Source organism: Pyrus communis, chromosome 11, assembly GCF_041283825.1.
Source record: "Pyrus communis isolate YQ-2024b chromosome 11, ASM4128382v1, whole genome shotgun sequence".
Classification (NCBI taxonomy): domain Eukaryota; kingdom Viridiplantae; phylum Streptophyta; class Magnoliopsida; order Rosales; family Rosaceae; genus Pyrus; species Pyrus communis.
This window is the reverse complement of record NC_142575.1, coordinates 6,113,049-6,137,986: the sequence shown is the minus strand read 5'-3', so window position 1 is coordinate 6,137,986 and position 24,938 is coordinate 6,113,049. Positions and strand designations below refer to the sequence as shown.

The window sequence follows — 24,938 nt, the reverse complement described above, 5'->3', positions numbered from 1 at the left end:
TCATGCACGGTCGAAGCAAACACATAGATGTGCGCTTCCATTTTCTTCGTGAATTGACTAAAGATGAAACTGTGCAGCTGGTCCATTGCACCACTCAGGAGCAAATAGCAGATATATTCACTAAGCCTTTAAAGACTGATGCCTTTCTGAAGATGCGTGGGCTTATGGGGATGCGTTTGGAACCAGGTGTAAACTGATTGCACTGCAATTAGTTTAAGGGAGGATGATAGAATATTAAGGTTTGTGGACGTAGTGGTTCTATCCACTACGTAAACATAGGGTATCTTTTGTAAGCAGGTTAACTGCATGGTTCAATAAATCCTAGTTTTTAGGAATCAGTTGTTGTTGTTTACTTAGAGACTTAGTCATTTACCACGTTTAGGATTATGTTTAACGTGGGCTGCAGTTTTTCCGTTCCATTTGTTTGTAAGGCTTATTTATAGCCAGTTTCTTGTTAGTTGTTTAAGAAGACAATCCTTCCAGTTCGCAGAGATCTTTTTCAGCATATACTTAGGTTTAACAATCATTAATGTTCTAATTAAATAAGAAAATAAAAGATTGCCAAACATTTGGTCTATTGACATTTAGTAGCGTTCTATTGGAAGAGCTTTCAAGCCTGAATTTTTTTTAGGGTAAAATTTTTACCAAGACAACAAAATTACAACGAAAAAGGTCCAATTACAATAAGCACACAACGCAGATATGAACCTTCAGAGTAAAGCAAAAATGGCCCAAAACAAAGGTTTTGGCCCAAAAAACCGCAACAAATCCTAGCAACATGCTACTCCACCGCTGCCAAAACGCCACCAACCCACCATCTCAAACCATCGTTCCCAACAGACGCCTGAGATCGGCCAAACACAACCCCCAAACTGGATGGAGAGAAGACTCCGACATCCTCCAAACAACACTACCAAGATCGCCAGTTCATTGGAAATGATCGACATGTATGATTAGAACAATAAAAAATGCTTCTATAATCTTATGCAAACTTCAAGCAATAGGTAGTACAAGACGCAGGAAATTCAAATAAATAGATTTTATTGAGAAACAACAAAACTCCTCAAGAAGCATTGCACATCATCGTTTTCCTTACATGGCTGATCATAAAATTAATTTTCTGGATTACTGGACGGCATGTCTCTATCAATGCTCAACGATTCAAGTTTTTTTTTTTTTTTTTTTTTTTTGGTTCTTGGAAAAAAATTAAGATAGAAATCTTATTACGTTTCATGAAATATGCCCCATTTTTTCTTTTCTTTCAATTAAAAAATAAAAAATAATTCATTTAAATGGTGAGGTGAACTTAGATGAGAGATGTCAGAAAAACGCTTTAAGCAACATCAACTGAACCCTCCAAAGATTACATAAATATGGTTTGGACAACTTGCTCATCAACTATTCTCAAAACTTCATATGTCCAGCTTGTTGTACGGCCTGTTTCCAATTCGAAATGCTGTTAAATAACTAAAGCACTTGCAGACATGATAATGTTAAGTAAAAATAGTTTAAAATGTTTTTTTGTTTAAAAAGTACTTGAACTGTTTTTTGGATGAAGAACATGCTATGCAATGTTTAAGATTTTTTTTTTTTTTTTTTTAAGAAACACTTGCATTTTATTAAAAATTTCTATATGCTTCTTCTGAAAATGCTTCTAAGAAAAAGTACTTTAAAAATAAATAAATAAATAATAAATAAATAAAAAGTAGTTTCAAATGGAGCCATATTTTCATCCCATCAGTTACCGAGATTCTTAGGTATAGTCGTGTGAGTATTAAACTCATTCTGTGACCATTAACAAGATTGCATTAAAAAAATGTGGAGGAGGAATTGTATGCCTTTAAACAATACTCTCAATGACATGTCTATTTGCTGAAAAATTAACCAAAAAGACATCGATCTTATTCTAGACCAACTGTAATAATTTACATTTGTTCTCTAGCTTCAAAATGATGTATCTTTGCTTTCTAGTTCCAAAAGTTCGTTGAAATAGTGTTCTTTAAACTTCAATTCTTTATAGTGTATGATTCATCAATGTTATAAATCAAATTCAAAACAAGCTTTATAGAATACGAGTCTAGAATTCGTCCTAAACTATTAAACCACCGTGTAATAATTGAATCGAAAGTTGTATGAAATAGAAAGTCATTGTACGATGTTGAAATTGGATGAAATATAATTTAGTCAAATTCAAATTGAACAATCAATTTGCATAGTTTGCCACATCAAAACAAGCAAACAAAATGTTGCAAGTTGCTGAATGAATAGATGGCACGCGTACTTTTCCCTGGCCACCAAAATATACAATAATTATCCTATCGAAAAGATATATAGTAGAAACCACAAAGTTTTTGCATAAAGATAGATTAGAGAGAAGATAGAGATGAATAGCAGAGAGAGGAGATGGTCTCTTCGTGGAATGACAGCTCTTGTCACTGGTGGAACCAAAGGAATTGGGTTAGCTTCTCTAAATTTGAATACTTAAGAACATTAATCTTCTTTTAGTTTCAATTTTCCTATGCATCCAATGCAATATTCTCTTTATTTCTCCACTTGTCCCATGTTTTCTTCTGTTTTTGAATTATGGGTTTGAATTATTTTTTAGGGTAAAGTACAAAAATTACCTCAACTATTGGTGTCACGACATTTTCATACCTCATCTTTTAAAATTGACAATGTCATACCTCATATTTAGAATTTGGTCCAATGTTATACCTTCCGTTACTTGGCCGTTTACTTTTTCAGTTAAATGCTGACGTGGCTTGATTCGAGATCCACTTTCTATTAAAAAAATCATTAAAATATTATTAAAAACTAAAAAAATTTATTTAATATTATTTAAATATTAAAATAATAATAAAAAGTCAAAAACAAAAAACAAAAAAAAAAACAATCAATTCGTCCGTCCGCTCCCTCTCCCCCCTCCTCTCTCTTCTCCCCATCTTCATTTTCTTCCCCCCATCTGCAAACCCAAAAAAAAACAAAAAAATTTTGAAAACCCATCAACCCCCCTGCGGAAGAACAAGAAGGAGAAGGAGGAGGAGGAAGAAAAAAAAAATCCCCCCCCCCCCCCGGCGCGGAAGAAGAAGAAGGGAGAAGGAGAAGGAGGAAGAAGAAGAAGAAGAGGAAGAAAAGGAGGAGGAAGAAGAAGAAGAGGAAGAAAAAAAAAATTGAAAACCCATCAATCCCCCTGCGGAAGAAGAAGAAAGAGAAGGAGAAGGAGAAGGAAGAAGAAGAAGAGGAAAAAAAGGAGGAAGGAAAAAAAAAAAATTTTTGAAAACCATCAACTCCCCTGCACAAGAAGAAGAAGGAGAAGGAGGAAGAAGAATAAGAGAAAAAAAAGGAGGAAAGAAAAAAATAAAAAATAAAAAATTGAAAACCCATCAAACCCCAAATCAACCACTCTCATCCATTCTCCACATCCTCTTCCGCACCCATCCTCCACCTTCTCTACGCACCCATCTTCCCGCCGACGGGATCTGGGGTTTTTTTTTCTTTATGGGTTGCAGGAGGGAGAAGAGATGTGGGTGTGGGGGAAACTGAGTGTGGGTGTGGGGGAAGGCAAATTGGATTTTTTTTTTTTTTTTTTTTTTTTTATGTTTTGATTTGCAAGTGGGGGAAGAAGATGAAGATAGGGAGAAGAGAGAGGAGGCGAAAGGGGGCAAGGGAGGGACGAAATAAGGGGTTTTTTTTTTTTTACTTTTAGTATTATTTTAATATTTAAAAAATATTAAATAAATTTTTTTTTAGTTTTTAATAATTTTTTAATATAAAGTGGGCCTCGAATCAAGCCACGTCAGTATTTAACTGAAAAATAAACTGCCAAGTAATGGAAGGTATAACATTGGACCAAATTCTAAAGATGAGGTATATATGACATTATCAATTTAAAAAAAATAAGGTATGAAAATATCATAATACCAATAGTTGAGGTAGTTTTTTGTACTTTACCCTATTTTTTAATGCTCTGTGTAAAATTAGTAAAGTTTTATTTAGGTATGCGATAGTGGAGGAATTGGCAGGGCTGGGTGCAATTGTGCATACTTGTTCCCGAAATGAGGTTGAACTTAATGACTGCCTGAGTCAGTGGGAGGAGAAAGGTTTTCAGGTCACTGGCTCAATCTGTGATGTGGTGTCAAAAACCCAAAGAGATGAGCTTATAAACAAGGTCTCATCACTTTTTGATGGCAAACTCAACATCCTTGTAAGTAGAAGACTAATCAGTTGAAATAACATATGTGCATGAATCACGAATCATCATCACACTTTCATGACAAACTTAACATTTCAAATTTCAATAATTTGTAAAATTGTACATTTTTTAAAACTCAAAGATGTGTACATGTATGTATGTACTTTTTTACATTTAATACACATAATTTTCATGCATTTTTTCAATAATACATGTAAGCTAAAATCGTTGTGTTATGCTAAACCTTTTCAATAATGTCTTGTTATAGATAAACAATGTGGGGACTAACTTACCGAAAGCAACGCTAGAGTACACAGCTGAAGATTACTCATTCATAATGAGTACCAATCTTGAATCTGCTTACAACTTTTGCCAACTTTCACATCCTCTTCTCAAAGCTGCAGGAGCTGCTAGCATTGTTTTTTTGTCCTCTACTGCTGGTGTGGTCTCAATAGATGGTGCATCTATATATTCTGCTGCTAAAGGTGCTTATAGTTAATTTCCTTACATAGATTTCGACTTTTATTAAAAATTGAAAAGTATCATATATTGTTTATAATTAGTTAAAAATTCATTCAAATCTAAATATCACTTTTACACTAACACCTTATATCAGATTAAAATTTTTAAAAGTATCATATATTTGTTTATATCACTTTTAGACTAACCTAAAATTTGATTACACTGTTTTTTGTGTGTGATTTTTAATGTTAGACCAAAGTGTGGCTTTTCTTTATTGTATCTCAGGTGCAATGAATCAGTTAGCAAAAAACTTAGCATGTGAGTGGGCGAAGGATAACATAAGGACCAACAGTGTGGCACCTTGGCTCATAACGACTCCCCTCGTTGAACCAGTAAGATTATTCTGTTCAAGTTCTTGTGCATGCCTTTTATTTTCATTTTGTTTAAATACAATCGATGTTGCAGCAGGAAAATCAAAACTTCTTTTAAGATACATGAGTGAATTCTTTTAACTACTTATATAACAATCATCTCATAACTTCATAGCCAATTCGTATTTCATGTTAACCAAGAAGGAGAAGCTTAAATGCAGAAAATCTAGAAAGAGAACGAAACTAATTCTTGTTATTTCGTTTCTTAGCAACCAAGCTAATACACTATGAGGGTATTTATACAAGAATCTTCCGCAGCTATACATTCTAGCAACCATAACTAACTTATATAATCTCATTACATGTGTCACAATCCTACACATTCCAAGCTTATGTATTATCTCTATCATCCCCCCTCAAACTCATTCACAGTGAAAAACCAAGCATGAGATTGCTGCAATAAGTTTGAAAGAGAGGAGCACTAAGCCCTTTAGTAAGAATATATGTGAAGTGCTCTCGGGAAAACACAAACTGCACAAACAACTTCTTTTGGGCAATCCTTTCACAAATGAAATGAACATCAATCTCAATATGCTTGGTCTTTTGATGTTGAACCGGATCAAATGAGAGTGCAATGACTGACAAATTATCACAAAAAAGCACAGGAGCAGAAGACACTTTAATCTTCAAGAAGGTAGAGAATTGCTTAATCAAATCAAGTTTAGCTGCAGTGGATGACATGGCCCGATATTCTACTTCTGTGGATAATCGAGAAACAATTTGTTGTTTCTTGGATGACCAAGATATTGGATTCGAGCCCAAGAAAACAACTAACCCAGTTGTAGACCTTTGATCATTTGGATTACCTGCCCAATCTGCATCCCTAAATGCTTTTAAACAGACTTAGTTCCTTTCAAAATGCATTTAACTGTAGTATAATGAGAGACCATAGGCTATTGCATAAATTGAGACACTTGATACACTGAGAATGCAATATCTGGATGAGTAAAAGTAAGGTACTGTAAAGCACCAACTATACTTCGATATGTTTGAGCACCTGGAAATGGAAGCTCATCATCATTCAATAGTTAATTATAGGGTAAGCGTGGAGTGTTACATGGTGCAATCACTCATTTATGTCTTGTTCACTAAGTCTTGAATGTACTTGGTTTGTGACAAAAATAAACCAGTTGTTGTATAAGATATTAGAATGCCCAAAAAAATAATGCAATGGTCCCAAATCTTTGATATCAAACTCAGTAATAAGAGAATCAATGACATGTTGAATAGCAACTGTGGCACTGCCAGTTAGGATTATGTCATCAACATAAAGAAGTAAGACCACTATGTCAGAACCAACATACTTCACAAAGAGAGATAAGTCTGAATATGTAGATTGAAACCCTAGGGAAGGAAGAAGGGATGTGAATCTTTCATTCCAAGCCCGTGGTACTTGTTTTAATCCATAGAAAGACTTATGTAGCTTACAAACCAAATGAGGATACTTGGGATCTTCAAATCCAGGTCGTTGTGCCACGTAAACTTCTTCTTGCAAGATGCCATGCAGAAATGCATTTTTAACATCAAGCTGCCTTAAAAGGCCAGTTAAATTGAGCAGCTAATGCCAAAACTAATCTCAAACTGTGGTAAGCTTTACTACTGGACTAAAGGTCTCTCTGTAGTCCAATCATTCTTCTTAACTGAACCCTTCTGCAACTAATCGAGCTTTGTGCCTTACAACACATCCATCAGCATTCTTCTTAATCTTAAAAACCCATTTTACACCCTACTAAGTTCTTCTAAGATGGAAGAGTAACAAGAGACCAAGTTCTTAGAGAGTGAAGGGCTTCAATTTCTTCCTTCGTACCATTCATTCACACAGATGATTTCATAGCAGTTCTATGTAACTAGCTCAATGAGAGACGTATCAACCTCACCAGATGTCTCTATAATACTCAAGAAAGCCTTGTGTTTGATAATACCACTCTTACTTCTGGTCTGCATATGATGCATATTTAATTGTGCAATGGGTAACACTACTTGCAAATAATCTGGACTAAATTCAGGACCCACGGAAAGTTGAATATGATCAGGTATTGGAGCAGCAATGGACCGAGAAGTATGAGATGGTAAAGGTGAAAGATAAACAACAGGTTATGAGCCATGATCAATAGGACTAGAAATAGGCACACTCGAAGCTGAAGGTTGAATAACAAAAGTAGGAGATGAGGAATGAGAATGAGACAAAGGTACTACCAATATATTGTTAACATTGGGAACTAGTGTAAGACATGTTGGTGATGATGTGAAACATGATTGTTGTGGTAACATAGGCGAACTACCAGGTTGCTTGGACAGTTTCAGTAAGCTGAGATAAGGAAACTCAGTTTCATCAAAGTGTGGCTTTTCTTATTTTATCTCAAGTGCAATAAATCAGTTAGTAAAAAACTTAGCATGTGAGCAGGCGAAAGATAACATAAGAACCAACAGTGTGGCACCTTGGTTCATCACGACTCCGCTTGCTGATCCTGTAAGATTATTCTAATCACGTTCTTGTGCATGCCTTTTATTTTCCTTTTTTTTAAATACAACCGATGTTGCGGCAGGAAAATCAAAACCACATTTAAGATACATGAGTGAATTCTTTTAACTTCTTATATTACAAGGGGTGTGCTATCCACACACCCCTTTTTACTTCTCACACACCTCTTGTTGATTTCTGTCCCTTGTTCTTTAATTCATCTGTTTCGACGGTCAAAAATTAAAAGGGTGTGTGAATATCACACCCCATATTACAATCATCTCATAACTTCAAGCCAATCCGTATTTCGTTGATTATTCTGCCAAAAGCCCATAGTTGAAATTGGAATAAAAAGTTAGGTTTTGCCAAAAGTCCATGTCCTTTGTTTATTCATGTATAGGTTCTTAGACCTGACTTGTTTACAGCAAGCTTTTGGGAGAAAAGTTTACACCGAGTTTAGATGATACTTCTAGTCTTAATTAATTTGTTTATGAATAGCTTGACCAATTATTAAGATCGTCGCTAATATATGTGTCCTACACATCCGTTCTCTTTTCATCCATTATCTCTTTTATGCATGCAGGTTCTCCGAAATGAAAAGATATTGGAGATGATGAACTCTAGGTGCCCTTTAGGACGTCCTGGAGAGCCAGAGGAGGTGTCTTCCTTGGTAGCATTTCTATGCCTACCTGCAGCCTCTTACATTACTGGGCAGACTATTATCATCGACGGTGGAGTGACTGTCAATGGCTTGCTCTTCCAAGGAGCATAACTTGGAAATAGTTCTAAAAAAATCTCATATCTAATAATTCCAAAGTGGTGTGCTTTTATTGTATGTGAAAATGGATGACATCATTAATGTTCTAATTAAATAAGAAAATAAAAGATTGCCAAACATTTGGTCTTTTGACATTTAGTAGCGTTCTATTGGAAGAGCTTTCAAGCCTGAATTTTTTTTAGGATGAAATTTTTACCAAGACAATAAAATTACAAAGAAAGAGGATCAATTACAATAAGAACAAAATGCAAATATGGACCTTCAGAGTAAAGCAAAAATGGCCCAAAACAAAGGTTTGGGCCTAAAAAACCGCAACAAATCCAAGCAATTTGCTACTCCACCACTGCCAAAATGCCACCAGCCCACCATCTCAAACCATCGTTCCCAACAGACGCCTGAGATCGGCCAAACACAACCCCAAAACTGGATGGAGAGAAGACTCCGACATCCTCCAAACAACACTACCAAGATCGCCAGTTCATTGGAAATGATCGACATGTATGATTAGAACAATGAAAAATGCTTCTATAATCTTATGCAAACTTCAAGCAATAGGTAGTACAAGAAGCAGGAAATTCAAATAAATATATTTTATTGAGAAACAACAAAACTCCTCAAGAAGCATTGCACATCATCGTTTTCCTTACATGGCTGATCATAAAATTAATTTTCTGGATTACAGGACGGCATGTCTCTATCAATGCTCAACGATACAAGTTTTTTTTTTTTTTTTTTGGTTCTTGGAAAAAATTAAGATAGGAATCTTATTACGTTTCATGAAATATGCCCCTTTTTTCTTTTCGTTCAATTAAAAATTAAAAAATAATTCATTTAAATGGTGAGGTGAACTTAGATGAGAGATGTCAGAAAAACGCTTTAAGCAACATCAACTGAACCCTCCAAAGATTACATAAATATGGTTTGGACAACTTGCTCATCAACTATTCTCAAAACTTCATATGTCCAGCTTGTTGTACGGCCTGTTTCCAATTCGAAATGCTGTTTAAATAACTAAAGCACTTGCAGACATGATAATGTTTAGTAAAAATATTTTAAAATGTTTTTTGTTTAAAAAGTACTTGAACTGTTTTACGGAAGAAGAACATGCTATGCAATGTTTAAGATTTTTTTTAAGAAACACTTGCATTTTATTAAAAATTTCTATATGCTTCTTTTGAAAATGCTTCTAAGCAAAAGTACTTAAAAAAAATAAAAAATAAAAAAGAAAAGAAAAAAGAAAGGGAAAGGTAGTTTCAAAGGGAGCCAAATTTTCATCCCATCAGTTACCGAGATTCTTGCGTATAGTCGTGTGAGTATTAAACTCATTCTATTACCATTAACGAGATTGCACTCAAAAAATGTGGAGGAGGAATTGTCTGGCTTTAAACAATACTCTCAATGACATGTCTATTTGCTGAAAAATTAACCAAAAACACATCGATCTCATTTTGGACGAACTGTAATACTTTACATTTGTTTTCTAGCTCCAAAATTTTATATCTTTGCTTTCTAGTTCCAAAAGTTCGTTGAAATAGTGTTCTTTAAACTTCAATTCTTTATAGTGTATGATTTATCAGTGTCATGAATCAAATTCAAAATGAGCTTTATAGAATACAAGTCTAGAATTCATTATGAACTATTGAACCACTGTGTAATAATTGAATCGAAAGTTGTATGAAATAGAAAGACATTGTACGATGTTGAAATTGGATGAAATATAATTTAGTCAAATTCAAATTGGACAATCAATTTGCATAGTTTGCCACATCAAAACAAGCAAACAAAATGTTGCAAGTTGCTGAGTGAACAGATGGCACGCGTACTTTTCCCTGGCCACCAAAATATACAATAATTATCCCATCGAAAAGAAATATAATCGAAACCACAAAGTATTTGCATAAAGATAAATTAGAGAGCAGATAGAGATGAATAGCAGAGAGAGGAGATGGTCTCTTCGTGGAATGACAGCTCTTGTCACTGGTGGAACCAAAGGAATTGGGTTAGATTCTCTAAATTTGAATGCTTCAGAACCTTAATCTTCTTTTAGTTTCAATTTTCCTATACATCCAATGCATTATTCTCTTTATTTCTCCACTTGTCCTATGTTTTCTTTTGTTTTAGAATTATGGGTTTGAATTATTTTTTAATGCTCTGTGTAAAATTAGTAAAGTTTTATTTAGGTATGCGATAGTGGAGGAATTGGCAGGGCTGGGTGCAATTGTGCATGCTTGTTCCCGAAATGAGGTTGACCTTAATGACTGCCTGAGTCAGTGGGAGAAGAAGGGTTTTCAAGTCATTGGCTCAGTCTGTGATGTGGTGTCAAAAACCTAAAGAGAGGAGCTTATAAACAAGGTCTCATCACTTTTTGATGGCAAACTCAGCATCCTTGTAAGTAGAAGACTGATTAGTTGAAATAACATATGTGCATGAATCACAAATCATCATCACACTTTCATGACAAACTTAACATCCTCTCGTAAATAAATATGTTTGTTGTACACATTTCAAATTTCAATAATTTGTAAAATTGTACATTTTTTAAAACTCAAAGATGTGTACATGTATGTATGTACTTTTTTACATTTAATACACATAATTTTCATGCATTTTTTCAATAATACATGTAAGCTAAAATCGTTGTGTTATGCTAAACCTTTTCAATAATGTCTTGTTATAGATAAACAATGTGGGGACTAACTTACCGAAAGCAACGCTAGAGTACACAGCTGAAGATTACTCATTCATAATGAGTACCAATCTTGAATCTGCTTACAACTTTTGCCAACTTTCACATCCTCTTCTCAAAGCTGCAGGAGCTGCTAGCATTGTTTTTTTGTCCTCTACTGCTGGTGTGGTCTCAATAGATGGTGCATCTATATATTCTGCTGCTAAAGGTGCTTATAGTTAATTTCCTTACATAGATTTCGACTTTTATTAAAAATTGAAAAGTATCATATATTGTTTATAATTAGTTAAAAATTCATTCAAATCTAAATATCACTTTTAGACTAACACCTTATATCAGATTAAAAATTTGAAAAGTATCATACATTGTTTATATCACTTTTAGACTAACCTAAAATTTAATTACATGTTTTTGGTGTGTATTTTTAATGTTAGACCAAAGTGTGGCTTTTCTTTATTGCATCTCAAGTGCAATGAATCAGTTAACAAAAAACTTAGCATGTGAGTGGGCAAAGGATAACATAAGGATCAACAGTGTGGCGCCTTGGTTCATCACGACTTCCCTTGTTGAACCTGTAAGATTATTCGGATCACATTCTTGCGCATGCCTTTTATTTTTATTGTTTTTTAAATACAATCAATGTTGTGACAAGAAAATCAAAACCGCATTTAAGATACACGAGTGAATTCTTTTAACTTCTTATATTACAATCATCTCATAACTTCAAGCTAATCTGTATTTCGTTGATGAGTCTGCCAAAAGCCCATAGTCGAAATTAGAATAAAAAGTTAGGTTTTGCCAAAAGTCCATGTGTCTTTTGTTTATTCATGTATAGGTTCTTAGACCTGACTTGTTTACACCAAGTTTTTCGGTGAAAAGTTTACAGCAAGTGTAGATCATACATCTAGTCTTAATTAATTTGTTTACGAATAGCTTGACCAATTATTAAGATCGTCGCTAATATATGTGTCCTACACATCCATTCCCTTTTCATCCATTATCTCTTCTATGCATGCAGATTCTCCGAAATGAAAAGAAATTGGAGATGATAAACTCTCGGTGCCCTTTAGGACGTCCTGGAGAGCCAGAGGAGGTGTCTACCTTGGTAGCATTTATATGCCTACTTGCAGCCTCTTACATTACTGGGCAGACTATTATCGTCGACGGCGGGGTGACCGTCAATGGCTTACTCTTCCAAGGAGCATGACTTGGAAATAGTTCTGCATGTATACATAAGGGGTGTGATATCCACACACCCTTTTAATTTTCGGCCGTCGGATAGAATGAATTGAAGAAGATCAACAGACAGAAATTAACAAAGGGTATGTGAGAAGTAAAAAAGGATGTGTGGATAGCACACCCCATACATAATTGCATATGCAGCTGTAGAGACAGTGTTGCAGGTCTGGAAAAATAAAATCTTGTACCTAAGTGGTGTGCTTTAATTGTATATGAAAATAGGTGACATTAATTTCTAATTAAATAAGTAAGTAAAAGATTGCCAACCATTTGGTATATTGACATTTCATTTCACTCTAGTGGAAGAGCTTCCAAGCCTGGATTTTTTTTATTTTTTATTTTTTATTTTTGGGTTTTGTTTAAAGGATAAAATCATTACCAAGACAACATAATTACAAAGAAAGAGGCTCAATCACAATAAGCACACAACATAGATGTGGACCTCCAGAGTAAAACAAAAATGGCCCAAAACAAAAGTTTGAGGCCACCACAAAAGAAAAAACCGCAACAAACCCTAGCAACTTGCTACCCTCCGCAACTGCCAGAACGCCACCAACCCACCATCTCGAACCATCATCCCAACAGACACCTGAGATCACGCCAAACACGGCCCCCAAACCTGATGAAGAGAAGACTCCAACATCCTCCAAAGAGCACCATCGAGTCGCCAGTTCATTGAAAATGATCGACATGTATGATCAGAACAATAAAAAATGCTTCTATAACATGTTCAAACTTCAAGCATTAGGTCGTACTAGAACCCAGAAATTCAAATGACTAGATTTTATTGAGAAACAACAAAACTCCTCAAGAAGCATTGCACATCATCTTTTTCCTTGGCCCCTCAAAGATACAACAAGGCTGATATCCTGGATTACTGGATGACTTGTTCCTCTCAATACTCAACGACACAAGGTTTTTTATGTTCTTAGGAAAAAATTAAGACATGGATCTTATTACCAGTGACAAAGTTAGTATAGGGTCATTGGTTGCTCTTGATATCAACAACTTAAAAACCTCCATGTATATTTGTTTGTGTATTGTATTTGACCCCTATAAACAACTAAGGCAAACGAAATTTACAACCCCCTCCTCCCACTTTTTTTTTTCTACTTTATTCTATCACAGTTGTCTTCCATTTCTCTTCTTGTGTGCGACTCTATTGTGATCACCATGTGCTCGATGAAATACCTTAGTTGACAAGCCTTGACAATCTTCAATATTACTCCACGGTATCTTGCATTCACCATTGACAAGCCTCTAAAATAAAAGTAGTTGTCGACATACGTTAGCATAAGCTTTCAGTATGTGTTGGTAGGAATTTGTAAGTGCCTACTAGGTGCTCGATGAAATAGTCCAATGAAGCTTTTTTAGTTGATATGATGATCAAATTATTTGAAAATTCTAACTTCGCCACTGCTTATTATGTTCATGTAATATGTCCCTTTTTTTTCTTTTTGTACAATTAAAGATTCTTTTCGTACAATTAAAGATTAAAAAATAACTAAACTTAAGTGCTGAGGTGAACTTAGACGAGAGATGTTACAAAAACTCTTTAAGCAACATCAACTGACCCCTCCAAAGATCACATAAAGATTATTTGGACAACTTGCTCTTCAAGTATTCTCATAACTTCATATGTCTAGGTTGTTATAGGGGGCGGTTTCCAATTGAAAGTGTCTTTGAAAGAACTAAAGCTCTTTTAAATATGATGATGTTAAGTAAAAATAGTTCAAAATGTTTATGGGTATAAAGAGATCTTGAACAGTTTTCTGGATTAAGCACATGCTATGCAATTTTTGAAATCCTTTTATTTATTTTATTTTATTTTTTTATTATTTTTTTATTTTTTAAAACACTTGTATTCATAGTAAAAATTTCGATATGCTTATACTAAAAGCCGCTTCTAAGCAAAATACTTCTAAAAAAAAAAAGTATTATCAAACGGAGCATATTTTCATCCCACCTGTTGCCGAGATTCTTACGCATCATCGTGTGAGTATTAAACTCATTGTTTGACCATTAACAACAGATTGCATTAAAAAATGCAAGGAAGAATTGTATGCCTTTAAACAATAGTCTCAATGACATCTATTTGCCAAAAGTTAACCAAAAAGACATCGCTCTCACTCTTGACGTGGGACTGTAAACACACAAGTTCTCTTCCACTCTCTAATATTTTCCATTTGTTTTCTTGTTCCAAAAGTATCTTTGAAATAGTGGTCCTTTAATCCAATTCTTCATGTGTTGCATTCTTTCAAATTTTAAGCTAATCACTATTAGTACTCTTCACCTAAGACATGAGATTTTGAGTTTAAATCTTGTAAATAACGAGTTTAATATAAATTTATTATGCTGACTTCTTGCGTACTTAGCCCGAATCCTTTGCTTTCTTAGTGTAAAAATCATTGTATATAAAATACTTTTTCTTTTCTTTTCCTTTTGGTTTGAGCTACTCAATTATTATAGCCAACTTGAATGTGGTAGCCACGCATTAGTTGTCAATGTGTCAGTGGATATCGAGATAAGTCTCAATGGCATGGCCAATACAGTCTGAGAAAGAGAAGATATATATCATGGATCTCTATACTATGAGAATTTTTTAGTATTTCTAGAACATGACCTAGTACATTATATACGACATAACACAAGTAGTAAGAGAAATAACTTTTAAACATTTCACCTTTATATCATGACATAGCCCTGTTTGGCAGATCAGATAAAGGATCGGATAGGATTAGTTATACGGACTCGGGTGTTTGGCGTTCACTCGTACTAAATAAGCGCCGGATTAATTTAACCGGTCGGATAGGATAACACGGTATACACCCGCTTAATAAAACCAACCAAAACGTCCGGATTATTTAGTCGGGGAAGAAGAATATGGGAGAGAAAGGGAGGGAGTTTGGGGGGTGTGGCGGAGAGAGCTGGGGAACAATTATTTGGGATTCTTCTGCAGTCAGGGAAGAAGAAGGGAGAGAGAGGGAGGGTGTTTGGGGGGTGCGGAGAGATCTGGGAACAAAAAAATGATTTCACTTTTTTAAAAAAAAAAAATTTAAGTTTGATTCCTCTTATCTAGTATAATACCAAACACAGTATAAATAATACGGTCACTAGTCCGATACTGCACCAAACACCCGACTAATTTAGTCAGTACTATCCGGTTGCTATTTATCCTATCTGACAGAAATAGTCAGTACAGTCCGAGCTGCCAAACGAGGCCTAGTATATACAATTATATTTCAAAAACACTAAAAAAGCTCTTATATAATATATTATATACTATTGTTTTTGCCTGAAATTCCAAGGGAGCCAATTTTTTTTCTAAACTAAATTAAAAATGGCAAAGAAAAGATACGATCCGTTACTCTTAAAAAAAGAAGATTGGATTTTGCGACCTTTGTCGGTAGAATAAAAAGCTAGCCGGGTCTCTTTCTTTTGTTTCTTTAAACAGCCAGGTCATATTCAGATTTTTATAAACAAAGCGAATCAATGCGATTTAGTTTGTCCCTATAAAGACAGAATAAAAATTTGGATATTGAGTAGAATTTCGATTTCGATTAGTCACGCTTAGCAAGGTGTTGTTCAGATTTGAGGGATGCTAGTCACGTTTTATTCAACAGGAAGGTGTTGTTTAGATTTGAGGGATGCGAGCAACTATATCACTTTAATCTTCTCATTTTACTTTTTAGATCTCATTTTTATTATGCAATGTTGCTTCATGATGGGAACTGTTCCTGAAAAAGTGGTCTAAAAGATAGACATTTCAATCATCAAGTAATATTGCAACATGAGAAGAAAAGCCAAAAATATAGAAAGAGAAGATCGAAGTGACAAGCTTGCTAATATTCCCCTTCAAATTATTTAGTTTCACAGTGCTATTGAGGTAAGAAAGTGAAAAAATAATAATTATTTGGAACATTGTATATTCAATTAATTAACTCGTAAATGGAAAAATTATGAATTAGTACGCGCAAGCTAGTGTGAGGTTCAAAGAAAATGAAACATACATAGTTGTCTCACTGGCTTTGAGTTCAAGAAACACTTCTATCAGATGACTTTTAAAAACACTTCTGTTAGACGATTTAGGTTGATCATATAATCACATAATACTGTCGCCATGTGGAAGGTTTAGATTTAAATTTTTTCTCTCTAAGTTAAGGAAGATTATAGAGTAAATGAAGTTGTGATGATTTAAATTTTCAAATTCTAGTTGTAATTTTACATGCAGAGAATAGAATCCCCCACAAAAAAAAAAAAGAAAAAAAAAAAGAAGAAAAAGAGAGAGAGAGAGAGAGAGAATATATCTCAAATTTGGGTGCATGTATTTTTCATGTGTTTTGCATGTGTTGGCACGTGTTTTACGGTACATTATAACAAGTAACTAGTTCATCTCCAATATAAAAAGTGCACGGATGGAAGTGGGATGAATTGAGAGAGAGAGAGAGAGAGAGAGGGATGGCGAATGCAGAGATCAATGGCAGAGGTCGCAGATGGTCTCTTGAGGGAAAGACTGCTCGTGTCACTGGTGGAACCAAAGGGATGGGGATAGTCTTCTCTTTCACTTTTTGTCACTCACGTTTGTGTTTTCCCAGCTGATGAGAGTGCATCTTGAACTCTACTACCCTAACAAATAAGGTAGTTTTTTGAACCCAGCGGCCATACCCGTTGTTCCACATTTCCATTTAAACATGTTTATGCGTTATTACTGACCAAATCTAGCGACTAGCAACACAACCATTTTCTAACCTAGATATTCTACAGTACTTTGGATTATCTCTTTTAAGCGCTGGATCTTTGGTAAAAACAAAAGAAAATAAGATTTGACGGTTAAAAATTTCGGAGCACCATTGTATCTTTGTCTAACCTAACATTGCTAGAAAGTTTGTGAGAAGAGATTTTATGAGTGTGTAATGGATCTTTACACTGCGATAAATGTGCGTAATGTGTTTATTATTAGGTGTGCTATTGTGGGGGAACTGGTGGGGCTAGGTGCAGCTGTTCATACTTGCTCTCGGAGTCAAGGGCAGCTGGATGATTGCTTGAGTCAATGGCAGGCCAAGGGTTTTCATCAAGTCACTGGTTCAATCTGTGATGTGTCTTCAAGTGCACAAAGGGAGGAGTTAATAAACAAGGTCTCATCACAGTTTAACGAAAAACCTAACATCCTTATAAGTACTCTATATTTATTAATTAATTTCTCAATTTAATTTGTTGTACTAATAGTTAATAGAAAATAAAGTCATGATGAAACTCAAATAACTCCTAATTAGCTTTAGGTTTCATTAACATTTTTTGTTTGATTAGAGATTTTTTTTAATTGTTGTAAATAGTTGTTTTATTAGTTGAACCTGACTCAGCAATGCATACACAAACCTTGAGCTAGAGAAAGGAAACCAAAGTCATTCATTATTACGTAAAAGTTTAGTTCGGTTTCTTGTGAATATATATGTATTTAATACAGGCGTTATCTGAGTAATTATATTAAATATATATAAGTATTCAATTTAAATATTTAATTTTTAAAATTATAAAAATAAAACGTGCATTTTTCCTCTTTTTGGTAGGAGTAATACTAGAGAGATCAATTCTTTTTGTTCAAATCGTATGCACTCATTTTGTGTATGACATTTCTATGGCCTTTATTATTCATTGACACGTGTTAATAAACTTATACCTCATTAACTTCGTTGTCGTCAACTTAACACACGTCAATCAATGATAAATCACAAAAATACCACACAAAATGGCACATATATTTTTTTTAGCCAAATTTGCAAACCATATGATTTGTCACCAATAAGAAATAAACACGTTAAGTAATAGTTAAGTATCATCTAATCATTAATAACCATGTCATATGGATTACAAAAATTGATTTAAATTAAGGGAACTATTATTAGCACTCCACAAATCTTATTCTACACCTCTCACAAGTGTTAGAAAATTTGAAATACCAAATAAAATTTTTGAAGTACAAATAATAATTTCCTAAATTAATGCGCTCACTAACATTATCTTCTTTTTTCTTGATAATGGAAAGGGGAAACAAAAGAGATTATTTTTAATATTATCGTCTGCTTTTTCAACAGATACGATAATATATTAATATTGCTGTTTTGGTGACAAAAGATAAGATAATACTGTTATTAAAGAAGAAACGTCAGATATCTTCTTCAAAGACAGGTGAGAATCCGTTCGGTTCCCCTCCAGACCTCCATGCTCAATACTCAACTAGCCTCGCGTGTGGCAATTGGTTTTTTTATATTTTTTTATTTAAATAATTAATTTACATATTTTTTTTTAAAAAAAAAGAAATGAATTAAAACGTGAAATCACCCACTAACGTGGGAGTTTTTGTTTTTGTTTTTTTTCCCTATAATTTTAAATATTAAATTCATTCAAAATAAAAATATGGTTAAATACTTTAGCTTCTTTTGGTTCAATTGTAATTTATGAAATTCTTAAAGGGAAATTTATGGTATTTTTGAATGTTTCACCATTTTTGGATGCTCATTTATATATATATATATATATATATATATATATATATATATGGATAAAGGAATTCTTTTATTGGAAAATAAAATGTTGAATTATTAAAATAAAAAATATATATATATATATATATATATTCATTAAAATAACTTTATCTTCCATATCTCAGCAAAAACAAAAAACCAAAAATTTAATTTCTTTATATAAAGTGAGCATCTAGGGCTGCAAATTAGAATGTTGTTTCTAATTCCAACACTAAGATTTCCAAATTCGAACCTGAAAATTCTAAATTCAAATATTTTGTGAAAATTTGGAAAATTGGAAAGCATTTAAAGATTTCGAGAATTCTGAATTTCCGATCCAAATTTTTCCAAAGTATTTCAAACTTATTCCAATAAAAATTCTCAAGAAATTCTGATTTTTTATAGTTATTTAGTCAAATTATATATCTTGTAATCAACTTTTGTATCTTATTGTTAATTTTGGATACATTGTTCATTGTTTTCATATAAAATATACACTTATATATTAATAAGGATTAGTATAATAGTACACTACAAAATTAATTAAATTTATACATAAGCATTAAGAATGAACAATAAACTGAAGGTACGCAAAAGTTAAAAAATATTCGAAAACTTATATAAAATATGAATTTCCAAATTATGTTCTAAAATTTTCATAATTACCCAATTCTAAAATTTCCAAATGTGCCTAAAATTCTGGACTTAAAAATTGTAATATGGTCCAATTCCGAAATTTTGAAACGGAAATTGAAAATGTTATTTTCGACCCTTGCAAAAAACACCCCTACGAGCACCAAGATGATGAAACATTAAAATCCCTTCATTAATTAGTTAGGACTACAAATGAATGACAAATTAATTAACAGGGGTACAATAGTAATTGAACCTCAATTTTTAAATTGAAGAATCCCACATATTGGGGTGGTTCTTTTTATTAGTTTTCTATCAATTTAATAAAGGTTGAGGGTTTAAAATTTAGGGCAAATGGAGAGAATTCGACCCAATTTCTAGATTCACACATGCTACAAAGTTTACTGTTTAAATGTCTATAATTATATTTCGTTTCTAAGAAAGAATAATTTATTTTAAAGACAAATGGTTAATATAGTAAGTCAATGAGAAACGCACATTAATGATACTCCCAGAATGAGCTCTTAGCCTCTCACACAAATCATACCAAGTTGTGATAATTACAAAAATGACCTGAAGAAGCGACTTAAACGACGTGGATAATGATGTTGCAACTAAATATGAACGTCACAAGATGATAGTTCAACCAAATATGAAATATCAATGTTTATCTTAACTTATATTGACGTATGGATACCTAATATCAACATCATCTATGAAAATTGTCAATTTAGTCTCTGAATTATCACCTCAGTGAAAATTAGGTCCCTAAACTATTTTTTTTCAGAAAAATCAATCCTTGAATTATAAAATCTGCCAATCACATCCTATTGTTATATTCGGAGCTACTATATTCAATTTTCCGTTAATTTAAGTCACATTACTTGCATGTGATACATATTAGAGGGTAGATTGGTAGTTTTTCATAAAGAAATAGTGTGTAAAGTTAACTTTGGAGGGTAAATTGGTAGTTTTTCATAAGAAATAGTGTAAGTTAACTTTGAAGGGTAAATTAGATGTTAGATTTGCAACCTATATAAAATGTTAAGAGCTTATAGGCGAGAAAATGACGGTATTTCATTATAAAGTGTGTCAAGTGACTTTAAGTTGACGAAAAATTGGATAAAAAAAGCTTTGAATATAATAGTAGAGATGAAATTAGCAATTTTTAATGAATTTAAGGACTTATTTTACCGAAAAATTATTCAGGGACCTAATTTTTCACTAAGGTGATAATACAGGGACTAAATCAGCATTTTACCCTCTATGAAATATTAAAATATCTACTAAATGTTGAGGGTCTTTTTTGTATTTCTCACAACTTAGTATCATTTTTTTTTTCAAAGTGCTGGGTATTCAAGCGGCACGCCAAATATCATAATACAATGGAAGAAATGATGTATGTTTTCATGTTTCTCCACTTATTTTATGATATGTGAAGTACCCGCTTGAATATGGCGCACACTAGAAAGATTTCTCCATTCTAAGAGTCATTATTGTGCCTTTCCTAACTCAACTGCAATAACTCCATTATAAGCAACGCATAGTGGACTACATAGTTTTATTTTGAAAACGGACAAGAAAAACTAAAATCATGAATTTAATCTAGAATAATATAAAAAGTCGTAGCATGTCTGCAATATATATCCTTTTTTTAATTTATGAATTTAGCTTCTACGTACGTGAACCTAAAAATCTACTTCTAGTATTTCATGAACTCTTGGGCTATCAGCTAGCTAATCATCGTGCTCCCCAATGTTTGCCTGTAGATAAACAATGTGGGAACTTCCAAATCAAAACCAACAGTTGATTGCACAGCTGAAGATTACGCATTTGTTCCAACTACAAATCTTGAATCTGCTTACAATCTGTCCCAATTTGCACATCCTCTTCTGAAAGCTTCAGGAGCTGGTAACATTGTTTTTGTATCATCTATTGCTGGGGTGGTATCAGTTGCGGGGATTGGAAGTGTATATGCTGCGACCAAAGGTACTGTTTTTCAGCTAATTACAATATATTGCTTAAAACTTTCTCATAGAAAATTTTTCTTACAAACAAATGATTATAAAAAAAGATCATGTGATGATCTTTAAGGCTAGTTTGGTATTGTGGTTTTTTTTTTTTTTTTTTTTTTTTTTTTTTTTTTTTTTAATCTAGAACATCAAATGTGTTTGGAAAAATAAAACAAAAAAAAAATGTTTTTTTTCAAAAAACTTCTGTTAATGACAGTAGAAAAGCAGAAGCGTGGTAGACCATGACATTTTTTTTTTCAAACCACAGTAATCAGTGCCCATTTAATGAAATTTTCAAATAACAAGTATACCCCCACATATTTTATAAAATCACAATCTTTGCACCTACATTATTGTCTTTGACACTAACTATATATCACATTAAATACCATATCATTTTCAGTCATTTAACATATTCACAACAATTTATATAAAATTTTATCAAACACTCATATACTTTTGTTTGTTAAAAGCAATTTTACGAAAAAAAAAAAAAAATTACCAAACACTCAACAACTTTATATTATAGATGTTTATTCTCACAACACAACATAAACATATTTTTTTTTTAAGTGCAGTAGTATCAAACTAGCCATTAGACCATACATATAAACTGTAATCTAGGTAGTGAAAATTGAGGAAAATTACTTGTTGGAAATTAGTTATTTATTTTATTATTATTTATGGTTTTCTTGTGAGTCAAGGATATAAGATTTCTTGTCCGTTAAATATTATGGTTTTGTCTTAGTTTTCACTTTATATAGTAGTGCTTGTATTTATTATTATTAATGAGTCAATCACATTGTAGTTTTTTAGTCGTCTCATGCCAATCTTTTTCTTCAGTTGATAATATTATATTTGTTTATATATAGTCAATGTATTCTTCCGTTTGTTAGCCTTTTCGTCATTCGTATTAGTTTCAACTTTACTAAACCAAACACAAGCATGGCATGATCATACTGATAGACCTAAATAAGCATATCGATGTGTTTTCTAATATACGTTTGTTGCGGTATGTCGATCAATTAAAATTTTGCAGTCACCTTGAACACCAGTAACCTGCTTTAATTATGACCATTGTGTTAAAGTGTATGAGTTAGTGAATGTAGGATTGTTACACTTGTCATAAGATTAGATGGTATCTTTGTTAGGTAGTTAAGATTGTTGTGCATAAATAGTATTGTACCTTGTATTACTTGGTCATTAAGAAATAAGATACACATTTCTCTTCTCTCTTCTTTCTCTCTATCTAGAAACTGTTCATCGTTACATACATCAAAGATCTTCAATCAATATTGGTTAACATGGTATCAATCGAGACGAGGAGGTTTCTGACAATAATATGATGGATAAATTTTCGTTTTTAATTTATGTAATTTCATTTTTAAACGTCATTGCGTTATGAAAGCTTGTGACTCTTCTCTCTTAATTTATATTCAGGAGCAATAATTTCGTTGGCAAGATCTTTGGCTTGTGAGTGGGGAAAAGATAACATAAGGGTCAATAGTGTAGCACCTTGGTTCATTCGAACACCCCTCTCTGCACCTGTGAGATCTCTAAACTCATAGTCTTCATATGCTTGCAATTTTAACAACTTTTAAGTTTTTTTCCTTTTTTATAAGTTTTGCTACTTCGGTAGGTATGTACATTATTTAGAAAGGTTAGTTCTTCCAGATAAGTATACTATATAAGAGCGGTGTTCACACATTTTAATATAGATAAGTCGTACATACAATGTTATAATGCATAGCAAAGTGTTCAATTTTGTGTGACTGAATAGCACATAGAGCATTGATGTAATCATATATGTAGCGTGTGTATAATCATAGTAATGCACCTAATTATCAAACTACCAAAATCAAAATCAAATCTAAAGAAGTCATCTCCTAAAAAAAAAAGATGCTCATCTTATTCGTTCAAATTTGAGGCAAGTGAGATGCTGACATGTATGCATTACTAGATTATAAAATTTGATGAGCAACTTTGGTTGACCTAATGCATTACACATATAAGCTGATCTTTGTTTTCTCTACAGTTTCTCAGTGTGGAGAAATTTCGAATGCGATCGACGCCCGAACCCCTTTAGGACGTCCTGGAGAGCCAGAAGAGGTTGCAGCTGTGGTGTCCTTTCTATGCCTCCCAGCAGCTTCTTACGTAACTGGGCAGAGTATTGGCATTGATGGGGGAATGAGTGTAAATGGATTCCCTCTCCCAGAACCATGAATTCGAAAAAGCACATACAAATGTGTCATTATCCAAATATAGCACTTGTAGGTGGCGCTAGTGCTAACTACCACAGATGGTGAATAAAATCTAGGTCGAGTGATTTCAATAAGAGAACTTTGGCTACTTTGGTAATTTTGTGTGTTTTTTAATTAAAAAAAAAAGATAATTATGTTGTGGCGTAAGAATGAACAATTGTTATATGTATTAACACGTGAGTGAGTCTTTCGTAAACAATATTTTCGTAAGTTTAATTTACATTTTCTTTCCCGATTATCCTGATGGAACTTAATAACCGCGACATCAATGAATGCGTGCATGTCTTCCCACAACTTCAGCGTACAGAGATTTGTGAGCCAATGAATTAGAAAGCAAAGTCCAAAAGAACTTCTCAAAACATCTACGCTCCATTACACGTCTCCATACTAAACTCTTCCATGCATTATAAAGTTGCATATCACATTAGCATCCTTTTTTTTTTCATTAAAAAAATATAAAATAAAATAAAATAAAAACCCAAGATTATAAGAATTGTCAATAACCCTCTTGATTTTCCCTTCATTAAATGGCCTATATTACATGGTTCGATAGTGTGAAAATGGGTCTAAACAAGTATATGGGCTGAGCGTGTGAAAATAGGTCCAACAAATATTTAGAAGGAAATCAATTCAAGGAAAGGCAATGACTTTCACACTCAAAAATTGTTAAAAGAAAGTTCTAATGGTACCCTAAAGATTTGACGTCCAAACGAATAAAAGGTTGTTTTCAGCCTTGATTAAGGGCATAATAATATGTTGGTTGAAAATGACGGATCACCTATTTACATGAGGAACAATGCTTAGCTAGTCAAGCATGACTAAGAGTACCTACTCAGAATTCTTTGTGTCCAAATTACAGACTTTTGTGCTTAAGATCAAAAGCGTTTATATTATTAATCACACTATAAAGATCATATCTGTAAAAATTAAATTAAAATCAAAGTTGTTTAGTTAATCAATTGTAACAAATACATAGACGGTTTGTAATACTTTTATCAATTTTGTTCATTTGTTTTTATACAGTTTGATAACTAAAACGACCTTAATTTAAATTAATTTTTTGCAAAGGTGATCTTTTAGAGTGCTTTTTGATATAAAAAATTTTCATCATAAACACGAAGTTTGATGAATTGACAACGAGTAATTTAGAGTAGAAACTCCTACTCAAGCCAAAAATTATTCTTACATGAGGTTACTTTCATGGTGAAGAGGACGTGGTGGATACAAGGAGAATGATGTGTCCCAGTTCAAGAGAGTGACCC

At 33.1% G+C, this 24,938-nt stretch overlaps 1 protein-coding gene and 2 pseudogenes across 4 annotated transcripts; all 3 read left to right on the top strand.

Annotated features, from left to right (window-relative positions):
* The first annotated feature begins 2,303 nt into the window (after positions 1 to 2,303).
* LOC137743762 (tropinone reductase homolog At2g29330-like) lies at positions 2,304 to 8,458 on the top strand. 2 transcript variants are annotated; one of them, XM_068483707.2, is made up of 5 exons: positions 2,304 to 2,457; positions 3,997 to 4,204; positions 4,461 to 4,677; positions 4,940 to 5,046; positions 8,130 to 8,458. In XM_068483707.2, exons 1-5 carry the CDS (start codon positions 2,384 to 2,386, stop codon positions 8,316 to 8,318), a joined length of 795 nt encoding a protein of 264 aa, XP_068339808.1. In that variant the 5' UTR covers positions 2,304 to 2,383; the 3' UTR covers positions 8,319 to 8,458. The 2 variants fall into 2 exon arrangements, with proteins under 2 accessions (XP_068339808.1, XP_088535720.1); XM_088679594.1 differs by having other exon boundaries at positions 2,345 to 2,457; positions 3,982 to 4,204.
* A 1,730-nt stretch (positions 8,459 to 10,188) lies between these two features.
* On the top strand, positions 10,189 to 12,548 carry LOC137743765 (tropinone reductase homolog At2g29330-like; annotated as a pseudogene). Its single transcript, XR_015952851.1, has 5 exons — positions 10,189 to 10,323; positions 10,505 to 10,712; positions 11,002 to 11,224; positions 11,484 to 11,584; positions 12,029 to 12,548. The product of XR_015952851.1 is annotated as a tropinone reductase homolog At2g29330-like (transcript).
* A 4,142-nt stretch (positions 12,549 to 16,690) lies between these two features.
* On the top strand, positions 16,691 to 23,886 carry LOC137743382 (tropinone reductase homolog At5g06060-like; annotated as a pseudogene). Its single transcript, XR_015952885.1, has 5 exons — positions 16,691 to 16,798; positions 17,212 to 17,419; positions 21,172 to 21,392; positions 22,856 to 22,962; positions 23,451 to 23,886. The product of XR_015952885.1 is annotated as a tropinone reductase homolog At5g06060-like (transcript).
* The last annotated feature ends 1,052 nt before the right edge of the window (positions 23,887 to 24,938 follow it).